Source organism: Sceloporus occidentalis, unplaced genomic scaffold (genome assembly GCF_023333645.1).
Source record: "Sceloporus occidentalis isolate IW3139 unplaced genomic scaffold, rSceOcc1.0.p SCAF_6, whole genome shotgun sequence".
NCBI lineage: Eukaryota > Metazoa > Chordata > Lepidosauria > Squamata > Phrynosomatidae > Sceloporus > Sceloporus occidentalis.
Window position 1 is genome coordinate 87529344 of NW_028316986.1, and position 14383 is coordinate 87543726.

The 14383-nt window shown below is 40.6% G+C and overlaps 1 protein-coding gene across 1 annotated transcript; it reads left to right on the plus strand.

The window, feature by feature from the left end:
• Window positions 1-13040: 13040 nt before the first annotated feature.
• On the plus strand, window positions 13041-13801 carry LOC149311052 (uncharacterized). Its single transcript, XM_089529471.1, has 2 exons — window positions 13041-13580; window positions 13715-13801. Exons 1-2 carry the CDS (start codon window positions 13041-13043, stop codon window positions 13799-13801), a joined length of 627 nt encoding a protein of 208 aa, XP_089385597.1.
• Window positions 13802-14383: the final 582 nt, after the last annotated feature.

A 14383-nucleotide genomic window follows, 5' to 3' on the forward strand; every position in this document is an offset into this window, starting at 1 on the left:
CTCTGTGTGTGTGTGTGTGTGTGTGGGCATTTGGGTCAGTGCAGGTTATGATCTGCCCTTGGCCCCATTTTCAACCCCAAAATGCAAGCTAATGCATCCTGTATCCCCAGCTCCTTGCTACCCCAGAATGCCTCTTACACATGTAATAATAATAATAATAACAATAATAATAATAAATTCCTCACTTCAGAAATGCCAGAAAAGGATGCGATTGCCATGCATCCTTTTTTGCTTTTAAAAGCAATTCAGGGCTAGCCCTGAAGAGACAGTAGGAAAAGCATGTATTGTTTTGCCAATTGCCTAATCAACAAGAGCAACAAATGTAACATTCGAATTATAGCATTGATTCGCAAAGGAAAAAAAGTCTAGCCCTTTGCAACATTTCCCCTTTGCTGGAAGCCAGCAAATAGAAGGGAGAGTGAACAAGCAGCTAGCCATGTTCTATCTATCTATATCTGCCTCAAGAAAAAAAACCATGCACATATTTTGTCAAAAATAATTTTAAAAAATAAAAGGGGGGAGGTGCCTGATGGGAGTTCCGTTCGTGCTCTGCCTTTGACCTGACCTGAACTGACCCTTTTCCTCCTGCTAGAGGAGCTTTGCAATTGCCTTCCACTGAGGCTGAGAGAGAGTGACCTGTCAGTTCCAACTGACCCATGGAATCAATTGGGAATAAAAGGGAAATGCAGCGCAGGCATTCTTACTGTATCATCTGCATATAACACAAATAATAATAATAATAATAATAATAATAATAATAATAATAATCCAGGAGCAAGAGGAAATAAAGCACAAGCAAGCACACAGACAAATCACCCAAAAAATCATGTGCATAAATTGTCAGAAATAAAAGAGGCTCCTTCTGCTGCAGCTGGATTTCCCTACATCCCCCGGCTTAGCCCCACAGCCCTATTTCCCTGGGCAATCCTCCTCCTCCTCTTTCCTTCTGACTCTCCCCTCCCAAGCTGCCCTGGCTCCTTCATCCTCCTCCTCCTACTCTGTTAGAGAATGCCCTCCATGGCTCCCTTCTTCCCAGGGCTCCTTCCTCCTCCTCCTCCTCCTCCTCCTCTTCCTCCTCCTCTTCCTCCATCACTTTCTCCACCATCCCCCTCCTTCTTACAGCCCTTTGCAACCCAAAAGTCACCCTGGCCCGTTACAGATGGGCTATTTTGCGGAACCTGGGTCTTTTGGGAAAAGACAGATTTTAGCCCGATTCTGGATACCCCGGGGTAAGGGGCATTTCCTTGTGCAAGCCTCGGCATGGATTGTGACAGAATCGGGCCCAATATGAACTTCACATGCAAATTTCGAATCCAGAACCGGGTTAAAAGGTAGTCTGAATGGCCCCTCAGTTTGCTGCAAACTTAGAATAAAAGAGGAGGAGGAGAGAATTGGGACATTTTAAAAGCAGCTGGAAAAAATGGAATGACAAAAGATAAATCAGGATGCTCACTACCAAACTGGGACAGCTGGAGGATATGGATCACCTAGAAACCATGTAAGCCAATCTGAAAGATTCTGTGTTGGCTGCTATATTTCTAGTCTGAATTCAAGGTATTACAAATAACATTCAAAGGCCTAAATAGTTTGAGACCGTGGTAAATGGAGAAGCATCTTCAACATGGTTTGGAGTTTTGTTTTTTATTTTGTTTGCTAAAGTCTTTGTGTCCATATGTGTCTGCGCATATGCATAGTGTTAAATTATATTTAGACTGCTTATTTTAATAAATAAAACCACTGCACCAAGTTATCCCTAGGGTTTTCTGTTCAATCAGAATTGTCCTTTTAGGAAGGGTGATAAATGTTTTTAGGAAGGGAGATAATTGTTCTTTTGGGAAGGGAGAATCCTGGTAGCACAGCAGTTAAATGCCTGTACTGCAGGCACTCACTCACAAACTACAAAGTTGTGAATTCGATACCAGCCAGGAGCTCAGGGTCAGCTCAGCCTGGATTCCTTCATGGTTGCTAAAATGATTACTCAGCTTGTTGAGGGCAATTGGCTTACACACTGTAACCCGCTTAGGGAGTGCTTAAGTGCACTGATAAGCAGTATAGAAATGTACTTGCTATTGCTATTGCTACGTGAAAGAGACTAGAATGGACTGTGAGGGAAAGAGCAAAGCAGAATGTGAAGAAAGAAATGGATGTGAGAACAATTCAGCTAGGGGATCAAGCAAACACAAAAAGTTTGAAAGGGACAGTTAAGGAGACTGAAAGGAAAAACATAAAAAGGGATACTGATGGAAAAGGATACTGAGATCACCTAATCTTGGCTGCAGGGTGCCCATGTCCATTATCTTATCAGAATCATTGTAAGATTGAGAAGAAGCAGGCATAATTCCATCATGCCTAGGCCAAGAAGCAGATGAAAGGCCCTCCTTTCATCCATACTGCCACCACTATGGGCTTGGAAGCAGAGAAGAAGGAGTTGTTTCTGCTGGACTTAATTCTCTGCCAGACTCCCATCCGCTTTCCCTTTTGTTTCATGTCTTAATTAAATTGTAAGCCTGAGGGCAGGGAACTGATTTGGTGTTCTTTTACTTATAAAGCACCATGTACAGTGATGGTGCAATAAAAATAGATGATGATGATGATGGTGGTGGTGGTGGTGATGATGATGATGATGGTGATGATGTTAATGGTAGTAGGAGGTGGAGGTGGAGGAGGAAGCATTGAACTTATTGCAGGCATCACTTTGCTCTTATCATTTGCTAGTCATTCTTTATTCAACTTTTCTACTTTCCAGAAACATTTCAGGCATCTTGGGCTCAGTTTGTAGTGACCTGGAGCCAATTCTAGGGTTCTGGAGTATGCAGCATCTGCACGCTCTGGAACCCTAGAATGTATGGATGGCGCCATCTCCCTGTTACATTTTCACCGCAACACAGCTGGACTTTAACTTATCTAAATATAACATCTACGTTTTATCATTTTGTCAAGATGGTGAGGCTCCTTTATTTTATTTTCATATCAATTTATAATTATCATTTCCAAATAATTATAAACACTGTTCCATGTATAATACTTACATTATTTAGAAAGTGCAATAACATCCAAACTCACAGTGATACCTTTACTGGACCAACCAAAATGCACAAAACACATGTCATAATTTTTTGAAGCTCCCCTGCTTCTTCATCACATAAAAGTATTGAAAATCACACAGGAGAGGGGAAAATGCTGATGTTAGTCCCAGGCTTGCATTTTGTCAATATGTTGTTGGTACTGTTCTGAGTATGGAGAAATATCTAAGTAGGCAGGCCACTCCTCCTCCTGCCTATGTGGTACTGGGAGACAAAATCCAGGAAATAAAATTTAATTTAATCCCTCCATACACAGAACAACACCAATATCTTGAAAAAAATGCAGGCCTATGATTAACGTGTGTGTGTGTCTGTATAGATGCAAGTAGATAAATAGATACCACTTCAGTGGAGAGCTAACAGCATTCGGTGCAGTCATGCTAGTCACATGACCACCGGAGTAGCCCTTGGACAATGGTGGCTCTTTGGCTTAGTAATAAAGATGAGCAGCACCCCCGATAGTTGGTTATGACTATACATTCATGTCAAGGGACTACCTTTACCTATGCTTTATTATTGCATCACCATATGTTTTCAAGCAGTTTTACCCTGTTTTTAGTCAGATTCACTCTGAGTTTTCTGCCACTTTTGCTCTAGTCTCCATCTGATTTGTTTCATTGCTGCCAGCTTCTTAGAATATGAAAGGGCTGGTTTAGCTCCACTCTGAGAGATGGGCTGCTTAGGAATAATCATGTCAACTGCCCTAGTGGTTTCTCCATTCCACAGATCACTTTCTGGTTGGGTTTACACTTGTTGCAACTCAGAGCCTCTGCAGGGGTGGTAGACCCATTAAGATAGTCCGCCCCATGAGGCTTATGGAGCCAGATGGATTCCTGGTGGCTCTTAGGTAGTTTCCTGCTGCCTTGGCAGGTGGTCCTGTTGAAGCCCTGGTTTCTTCAGATCAACCAGGGCTTCAACAGGACCACCTGCCAAGGCAGCAGGAAGCTCCCTAAGAGCCATCAGGAATCCATTTGGATCCATAAGCCTCCTGCGGCGAATCATCTTAATGGGCTCTCCATGCTCTGATTTGCAGCAAGTCTAAACCTGACCAAAACGTGATCTGTCCATGACAACAGAACAGTAAAAAGCTCCTGCATTCTCAGATCACCAGCATCCTCCTCTGTACAGAACACAAGGTCTAGAATATGCCCAGCTTCATGAGTGGGGCCAGATACCACTTCGGACAGCCCCATGGTTGTCATGGCAGCCATGAAATCCTGAACCATTCCTGACAGGGTAGCCTCAGTATGGATGTTGAAGTCCCCCAGCTATATAAGCCAAGGAGAATTCAACACCACCCCTGAGACCACCCTAGCTAGCTCAGGCAGGGAGACTGTTGTGCAGCTGGGTGGATGGTACATCAACAAAATTCCTAATCTGTCCTAGCTGCCCACATTTACATAAACACATTCAAACCCTGAGGGATAGGACACCTGGTCAGGGGGATGGTATTCCAATAGATCACTGGAACTCCACCTCTCGTCCTCCAGGTCTTGCCTGCTGCTGCACAGAGAATCCTGGAGGGCAAAGCTGGGAGAGATTAACCCCTCTCTCCAGTCTCATCCAACTAGGTCTCTGTAATATAGGCCAGGTCAGCTTGTTCTTCCAGGATCAAGTCCTGAATGGCAGCTGTTTTACCATTCACTGACCTGGCAATCAGCAGCAGCATTTTCAACCCAGGAGGGTTGCTGTCTTGGGCCCGATTTACACGGGCCTTTGCGCCGCCCCCATCATGTGCTAGGGGTTGGCTGAGGACACACCGTCCATATTGGCCTCACTCGTAGCACGTGAAGGGGGCGTCAAAATGGCAGCACCCTGTACACATGGGTGCCACCATTTTGACGTGATGGATGCTTAGCATCCGCATGGCACGGTGCCTTTGTGATGCTGCAAGTGCACCATTGGCACCTTGTGGTGTCACAAAGGCACCACAAGAAGAACCCACTTTTTGTGGGTTCTTTTTGTTCCGTGATGAAGCCGCGTGGTTTGTCCGCTGCGGCTCCCTCCCGGAGCAAACCAGGGCAGCAGGAGACCGCCCTTTTTGGGCAGTCTATATCCCACCTTGGCTATCCAGATTATTTGGGATGGGAGACAGTTTGGGAGTGACTAACTCCCTATCATACATTTTACCCCTATGATGGTACAACTGTCTCCCATTTCCATATCTCCCTGTCCCCTGTATAACTCCAATGGCTGCTCCCTGAGTAGCCTTGCCTCTCTCCTTTCGCTGGCTGTACATCTCCCTTCCCCACAGTTAATTTCCCTGATTATCAAAGATGCAGCCAGGAGACTGGCCTTCCCCCTCCAGTCACTCCTCAGCAACCACACGGGCAGAAACCCTGGCCTCATAGTAGTCCCTGGCCCAAGGGCTAAACCAAAGCAGCTGAGCAGGTGCTGGGAGCTGCTGACTGGGTCTCAGTCCTGCAAAAAGGCAGCTTCCTCTGTGGTGGCGCAGTAGCCCCTGGGTCAAGGAAGAAGTGGCAGATGAACTATGAAGTTGCTGAGTGTAACACACATAACTTTTATTGATGACAACACCCTGGTCCTTTTTTATCCCACCACTGTCACCAATTTATGTGATGTCCACCCACAAGTCTCTCCTCTGATGGACAACACCACTGTATCTATTGTTTGGGTAGTGTAGTTTGATTGTAAAACACCGGCCACGTATTTTTTTAAATAATAACAAAAGTTTATTGTAAGGCAAGAAAATAAACTATAACTTGGTTTCAAAGTTGTTGTTGTTGACTTCTTACTTTAGACTTGGTTATTTAGTTACAAGTTGTTATTTGACTCTTAATATTACCTCAGCCACAAAGGCACTATTATCTTTCTGAATACTGACCAAACTCCTATTTCAGAGTCTGGCTTGTACCTAACACCGTCCCACTTTTGACTTATCAGACCCTTCTGTGGTCTATCAACAACTCTAATCTCTTCCCTCAGGAACTCCAGGGAACACACACCCTCTTTCAGGCTTAACTGTTCCCCTCCAACTGTCAGAATCCTCACACTCCAAATTCTCAACTCTCACTCTAAACCAACTGTCACACGGAATCTTCCAATTCTTCAGCCAGCCCCTGATTGGCTGAGCTCTAGCTGCCTTCTCATTGGTCAGCTTGAGATTCTATTCACCACACTGAGTAGCAAACTCCCTCTCCTTCATTCCCAAATGGATTGTGGGATCTCCTGGCCCTCTGCAGGGTGCTATGCTGGTACAGCCGAGAGTAGTTCCAGTTGTATAGCCTAGCCCAAGGCTAACCCAAGGCTAACCCAAGGCAGTTGGGCAGTTGCTGGGAACTGCTAACTGGGCCTCAGTCCTGCAAAGAGGCACAGGAGCCCCTAGGTGAAGGAAGAGGTGGCAGATGGACTGCGCAGTTGCTAAGTAGCAAACTCCCTCTCCTTCGCTCCCAGAGGGACTGTGGGATCTCCTGGCTCTCTGCAGGGTGCCTATCCATGGATATACACTTATCCCTCCATATTTGTGGCTTTGATATTTGCAGATTTGATTATTCACAGATTTTATTTAGGAATATCTAGATCCTCTGTCACAACTCTATGGTCAACTTTAACTAAAAGTTGCACTGAAGTACCTAGAGATTCCTAGAGAGAACACTCTACTAGGCACTTGCAGATCCTCCAATGCAACTCTATGGTCAGTGTCTGTTGGACATTGACCACAGAGTTGCACTGGAGGACCTAGAGATTCCTTGAGAGGTGTCATCTCAGTAAAAACATGTTGTTTTTGTTATTTGCTTTATTTCCATATTCACGGGGGGTCTTCCACCCCTAACCCTAGCAAATGTGGAGGGACAAGTGTATTATTTGGGTCTGACTGGGATTTAGTCATGTATTGAGTAGACCCACCAAAACCAATGTGATCTAAATTTGACATCTGCTCAAGATGGCAAGGCAAAAGGTTGTGCAAGTCAATAGTTCATTCTGCCCCCCTGCCATTCCTACCACTGCAAATCGGCACCTAGAATTAAGCATTGCTGGTTTTGGGTGCAGTCATCCATGCTGGTGAGGTGCTGGAAGCAGGGGCTTGTCAGGGGCTTGTCAGGGGCTTGTCAGGGGCTTATCAGGGGCTTAGGAATGATCCCCTATCTTTCTGTTCCCTCGGAGGAGAGAGTGGTGAGGGGGTGCGTATGTAAGCCAAAGAGCAGCTGTGTATGGGATGGGCAGCCAAAACAGAGGCCTTGCCAAAGACCTTTTTTGAATTTAGATTAATAACAAAGAGCCAGAGGAATATAGCAGTTTAGGTGTACAAACTCAAAGATAACCCCAAACCAAGAATTTGAGAGGTGACAAGAAGAAAGAATAAGAAATACAAGGTGATTTTTTTTTCTTTGACTACCTGACAATTTTTTATGAACCATGAAAAAGGTGAGACAACTAACCTTTTATTATAGGTTAGTATTATACAGCAAGCAATCTGACATTAAACAACCTATTAAGAATTTATTAAAATCTAATTTTATCAGACATTAACGAATGGAGGGGAACCGAGGGCAGCAATTAGGCGACTTGTTAACCTAGCTGTGAAACAGCTATAGGAGTTTCTTTCCTTCATAACAAGAATTAGTACAGATAAACGACTACAACTGTAATTGCAGCTGTAAATCTAAAATCTAAAACTGGACATTTATTTTGGATTCTCTTTTTGCACTCTCAACTCATTTCAAACTGAAAAAGGATTGCGGGAGAAAACAATAGAGGAACAGTTATATTTTCTTTTTTAGTGACAGACTGAGTAATTAACACAGCTGCTATAGTATAAGATGTACTATGCTAAAAACTGTAATACAGCATGAAAGTAAAGCCCTGATCACCTGAGGTACTGACAGTCACCAGCAGAGTCGAGATGGAGGAGGAATAGTGAAGAGAAAGTAAAAAAGAACAAGAGGCAAGAAACCCAGCACCAGAGAAGCAGGCGAAAGCATCTGTGGTTTACTTTTAAGTAACAACTAGAAGGAGGAGGAGGAGGAACTGCAACTTGAGAAAAAAGGCTGGGAAACCTAAAATGACTTGACATCTAGTGAAAACACCAAATGCACACATAAAACATAGGAAACCACAACAAGGAGAAAGAGGCAGAAGAAAGAAAACCAACTAAAATAAAAGTAAAAGAATAAATTGCAGAGACAACTGTTAGAAAGCAGTAAGAAAAAATTTATTTAGTCTTCTAAGCATTAATAACTTGGAAACCAGAAAGCCTTATACTAGGAATTGACAATTTAAGATAACTGATAAGTGATAAATGATAACTGAGAAAATGGTTTTTCTCTCCTTCTGGTCTCATAGTGATCAATTGTAATTAGACAACTACAGTAATTTGTTAATAATAATTTATAAAGACAATATAATTTGATGAATACAGTAGAGGATTAAGTAAAGGGTTATACCACATGCTTAAAGGGCTGGAAAAGAAAAATATTGATATTGATGAGATTGACATATTGCTCAAAACTTATCAAACTATTGATTGAAAATCAATATAATTATAGACAGAAAGGATTAATTTGAGAATTTCTTCTTAGATTGCCATTATTTAAAAAATACAGAATGAAATAAGGTTCAATAGTCAATTAATGTACTGCTGAAAGCTAACTCAATTAATCACTGAAAGGATCAACTGGGAAATTTATTTTTAGGCTGTTATTGTTTAAAAGTGTATGGAATGAAATAAGATAATCCTTATTTATAGTTTATTGATGGACTGAATAGATATTTATTAAGGATTATTTCTATTAACAATGTGAATTAACTGAATTTAATTAATTGAATGATTTAACTATTGAACAAACTATAGAGATTAAGGATCATTTTTAATGACAGCAACAGTGAATTAATTTAATTGAATTAACTAAATGAATTAACTATTGGAAAAAATAGAGATTTATTAACAGTGGATTAATTGATAATTGATTGATAAACATTGATTATTATTTAATTATTTAATTGGGGCTAACAATTAAATTGGGGCTAACAATTGGGGTTAACAATTAAATAAAGAACCAAAAAAATTAGGAAACAGAAAGAAGAACAAGGGAAGAAGGTGAAGAGAAGAAACAAGGAGAAACAGAAAGAGATAAAACTAACTAAAATAAAAGAAGGAGTAAAAAGAGATAATTAAGTCTAAAAGATGAAACCCTCAATGGATACCAGATCAAAAACTATGGCTCAAATACAAACAATAACAAACCCCAGAAGGGGATCAACAGATTTTACTAGCAAACAAAATGGACATAAGTGCAATAATTTTTCAGGAATTGAGAGAATTTAAAAAGATCTTTAAGAAAGAAATAAGAGAAGAACTGAAGGATACAAGAAATGAAATACAATAAGATATGCATAGAGAAATATCCATACTTGCGGAGAAAACTGACAAAATAAAAAAAATCTCAGAAGTTAAAACAGAAGTAGATGGAATATCAAATAAGACAAAAGAGCTGGAAAACAAAACTTAAGTGATAGAACAGAAACAAAAACAGAATGAGCTAAGTATCTTGCAGCAGGAAGCTAAATACAGGGGGAAATGTATTAAATTACGAGGTGTTTCAGAAAAAATAAACAAAAGACTTTTTGAAAAAAAAATTCTCCTTTAGCAAAATTCATTGATGTCTCAGAAGAATATATGGAGTCTCACATAGACAAAATCTTTAGGATAAACTCAAAGATTGCAAAAGAAAGAAAGCTTCCGAGAATCATTGCTGTTTGTTTTATTGGTACAAGTATGAAAGACAAATTAATACACCAAAACTATAACAAAAAATTAATCATAGATGACAATGAGATAGAGATTTATAAGGATATACAGTCGTCCCTCCATATTTGCTAGGGTTAGGGGAACAAGACCCCCCTGAATTTGGAAAAAACACAAATAACAAAAACACTGTTTTTACCTGAGAGGACACCTCTCTAGGAATCTCTAGGTCCTCCAGTGCAACTCTGTGGTCAATGTCCAACATACACTGACCATAGAATGGCACTGAAGTAGCTACAAATGGTCTTCGAGTGCAACTTTTAGTTAAAGTTGACCACAGAGTTGCACTGGAGGACCTAGACAGTCCTAGAGAAAACATATTAATGAAATCTGTGAATAATCAAATCCGCAAATATCAAAGCCGCAAATATGGAGGGATGACTGTACTAACCCAAATACTGAAGAAGAGACAGGATTATAAATTCTTAACAAATGTGCTAAAAATAAGTAATGTAAACTACAGATGGGAGAAAATAGAAAGCATTAGTTTTACATACAAACAAAAACAATACAAGATAAACACAGTGGATAAAGCTAAACAATTCTATAAAAGATTAAATACTAGGAAAAAAGCAGAAGAAGAGGAGAATCAACAGAAAAGAAGAGAACAAAGAACAACTGGACACCAAAGAAATGGAAGAGAGATGGAAGAACAATCAAAATTAGCAGAAGACCAAGAAGAGGAAAAACAAGTAGAAGAGGAAGAGGTTTTAGGTGCAAAAGGTCCAGGAGAAGAAGAATATGGTGAGTCAGAGGAAGAACAGGAAGCAGACTAATAAATTTAAATTAAATTAAATTAAATTAAAAATGAAAATAGGCTTAGGAAATGTGAAAGGAATAAACATGGAATGTAAAAGAAAGCAAATATTTAATCAGCTGGGAAAAATAATTGTGACTTAATACAAGAAACCAAAATTAGATGACAAGGAATTCACAAATAAACTAAGAAAAGAACTAAACTTCTTTAAAGAAAATAGTATAGCAGGGACAGCAATGAAGACAATGTGGGACACAAGTAAAATAGCAGTAAGGGGATTACTATTGCAAAGAGCTAGTGGAACAAAACAAACAAACAAAGGAAACAAAGTTTAAAAGTATAATGTGAAAGTAAAAGAAATGTTAAGAAGAGAACCAAAAAATGAAAAATACAGGATGAAATCAAAATTCTTAAAAAACAACAACACACAACTGAAGAAATCGCAGTATAATTAAAGAAAATAAAACAAAAACATTTTGAAGAAGCAAATAAAACAGGATGATGGTTGGCCAAAAGGCTGAAGAAAGAAAAGAAAAATAGGCCAATCAATGAAATTAAATACAAAAGTAAAATAATCAACAACCAGGAAGATATTTAAAAAACATTCAAGGAATTCTATGTAGAGTTACACAAAGAAGAAATGTTACCATCAGATTTTTATGAAAAAAAATGATGCACCCTTCACATATGAAGAGATAATACAATCAGTTCAAACTTTAAAAGAAAGAAAATCTCCAGGGACTGATGGCTTTACCACCAAATATTACAAAATGTTCAAGAATTAATTAACATGTCCATTGTGTAAAACTTTAAATCTAATTACTAAAGAAGGGAAACCAATTTCATGGGACAACACAACTATCACTCTGATCCCGAAAGAGGACAAAGATAAAACACTGGTCACAAATTATAGACCTATTTCACTCCTAAATAATGACTATAAAATCTACTCAATAATTCTAGCTAAACGATTAAAAAACATCTTAGTAAAAATAATAAACAAAGATCAAAATTGATTTCTACTGGAGGCCAAGTAAGAACATCAGAACTATACTAAATACTATTGAATATTACAATGTGAATAACGACAAAAAACTGGCATTAATATTCATTGATGCAGAGAAGGAATTTGATAATGTCAGATGGAAATTCATGTTAAAAATAAAGGATGGAGCTAGGAGAAAATTTTATGGAAAACATTAAACAAATATATAAGCATCAGAGTGTGTAGTGGGAGAATTTTCCTGTTATAATAAAAAGCTATGGAAAGATGGAGTCACTTTGGTTAGAAGAGAATAAGGCTTGAAACTAGAGCAAAGTAATAAATAGAGAGTGCATCGTGACCTGTAGGGAAACTGGCACCAGCGAAGGAGACATAACTTAGATAAGGGGACATTGTTGATGTTCAGGAGGAAGGTTACTGAAGGCTGCTGAATTCCTGAAAGGGGGGTGAAAAGTGGAAACTGCAGTGTTAATGTATGCATATATCTCTGTCCTAATTGTAAGAATTCTGTATGTTTAAACTGTATTTGACCAATCAGGTGTATTGAAGAAGCTTCTTTGTCTAAAATAGTATAAAAAGAACCATTTTGTATTATTTGGGGGCCTCAGTTTTTGGAACTTTGAATTCCACTGAGATCATGTTTCCTTTGTCGACAACTGGAAAATAAACTTATGGATTTTCAGATTACTGGGTCCTCTACTAAGTCTCTGCTCTGCCAAGCCTAGAATTTTATGTCTCCTGAAATTTCTGTTACAAGTGCACAAATAAACACAAATGGAAGTAAAACAGAAGAATTTAAAGTCAGCATAGGTACCAGATAGGTGTGCTCATTGTCACCATTGTTGTTCATCATGGTTTTGGAAGCTCTGAATAATGCGATCAGAGCAAACAAACAGATTAGAGGAACAAAAATTAAATGACATGAAAATTAAGTGAAGGTGTTTGCAGATGACATGGTGGCAATTTTGAAAGACCTTCTAAAAGGCATAGAACAACAGTAGTATGTAGGTGTAGCTCCTGTCAAAAAGTGATTTATGACCCTTTGGCCCCGCCCCCCTAGAATGATTTATGACCCTTTGGCCCCACCCCTTTGAGCCCCTCCCCTAACCCCGCCCCTTTGGCCCCGCCCCTGGTCCCGCCCCTAGAATGATTTATGACCCTTTAGCCACGCCCCTGGCCACACCCCCTAGAATGATTTATGACCCTTTGGCCCCGCCTTTGGCCCCTCCCTCAAGAATGATGGATGACCTGTCAAACTGATGGGCGTGTCCTTACCCCGGAAATGCTAGGGCGGGACATCCGTGCCACGTGACAGACCCAATCCATGGTGGCGTGGTCCGCCCCCTCCCCCTGCCCTCCCAGGGATTCCCATTAGCCCCTTGAGGGGCACGTGATCCTCCTGTAAGACCCCGCCTCACCACGCCCTGGCCAATGGTTTGGTCCCTACGAGAATCACGTGGTCTGCGCCAGCCAATAGAAGACGGGCAGCAGAGATCTCTAGGCCGTATCGAGAAGCTGCCATTCTATGCATGCCCAGACACGTTCTGCGGAGGCAGCATGGAGGTACCGAGCACCCCACAGCGTTTGGCTAGACCTTCTACAGCCAGGAGAATCAAAACCACAATGATAACATCCTGGCCCAACTACCGCGGGCCCGTACCCTTGAATATTCGTCCTACAAAGGAACCGAAAGAGCCTGAAAAGACACCCAACATTATGGATTTCATTGACGATTCCTCAGAACTCGAGTGTGATTGCGGTTGCAATTTAAAATCCATTCTCCAGAAGAAGGAGAAGAAGGAAGTTCCCGACACTCCACAGAGCCCTGACGAACCAGATGGCGCAGTACTTTCAAAACCCGCCGCTCAGATGGAAGAGGCCGTGGAAGCGGGAGATCGCAACCCATCACAGTCTTCCCATGTGGAAGAAACTATGGATGAAAGCGTGGATTCCGGCTACCACAGCGTAATGGTAAGTTGATAACATCTAAATACTACTACTACTGATAATAATAATAAATGTTAGTAGTTTGGTTATCGTTTGGGAGAGGAGTGTGTTGTTTTTCAAAAGAATAAATTGCTTCTTATATCTCTTTATTCACTTAGGATGAAGACCTACAGGCAGACGGTGCTGAGATCCAAGTTGGAAAGAGTCTACAGCCCCTAAATCTTTCCCCCATCCCTGAGATGTAGATATGTTTCTAATTTTTCCACCAATAAAATGTTGTCTGTATTACATGTGTGTGCTCATAATTACATGAGAGTTGAAAATGGGAGGGCATGACAAAATTCTGGGTGATATATATTATTCTCCAGGAAAAACTGGGAGCTTTGGGGGTGTGAACGCCCTACTTCAGGAAGCCAAAATACAGAGCAAAAATCTTAAAAGAGAGGAGGTGTCCCGATGGCTTTCTGGCCAAGATGCCTATACGCTACACAGACCTGCCAAAATACATTTTAAAAGAAACAAGACGGTTGTGTCTAATGTGGATTCTCAATGGCAGGCTGATCTAGTTGATATGCAACAGGTGTCTAAGTATAACAGAGGCTACAAGTACATTTTAACAGTAATAGATATCCTGTCTAAATTTGCCTGGGCTTTGGCTTTAAAGGACAAAACTGGTAAAGAAGTGGCCGGTGCTTTTAACACTATTTTTAGCCAAAGCGGAAGAAAACCTCTCAAATTACAAACGGATCGGGGCCGTGAATTTCTAAACAAATCTGTGAGCAGCCAATTAAAACATCATGGGATTCACCATTTTGTCACCAATAATG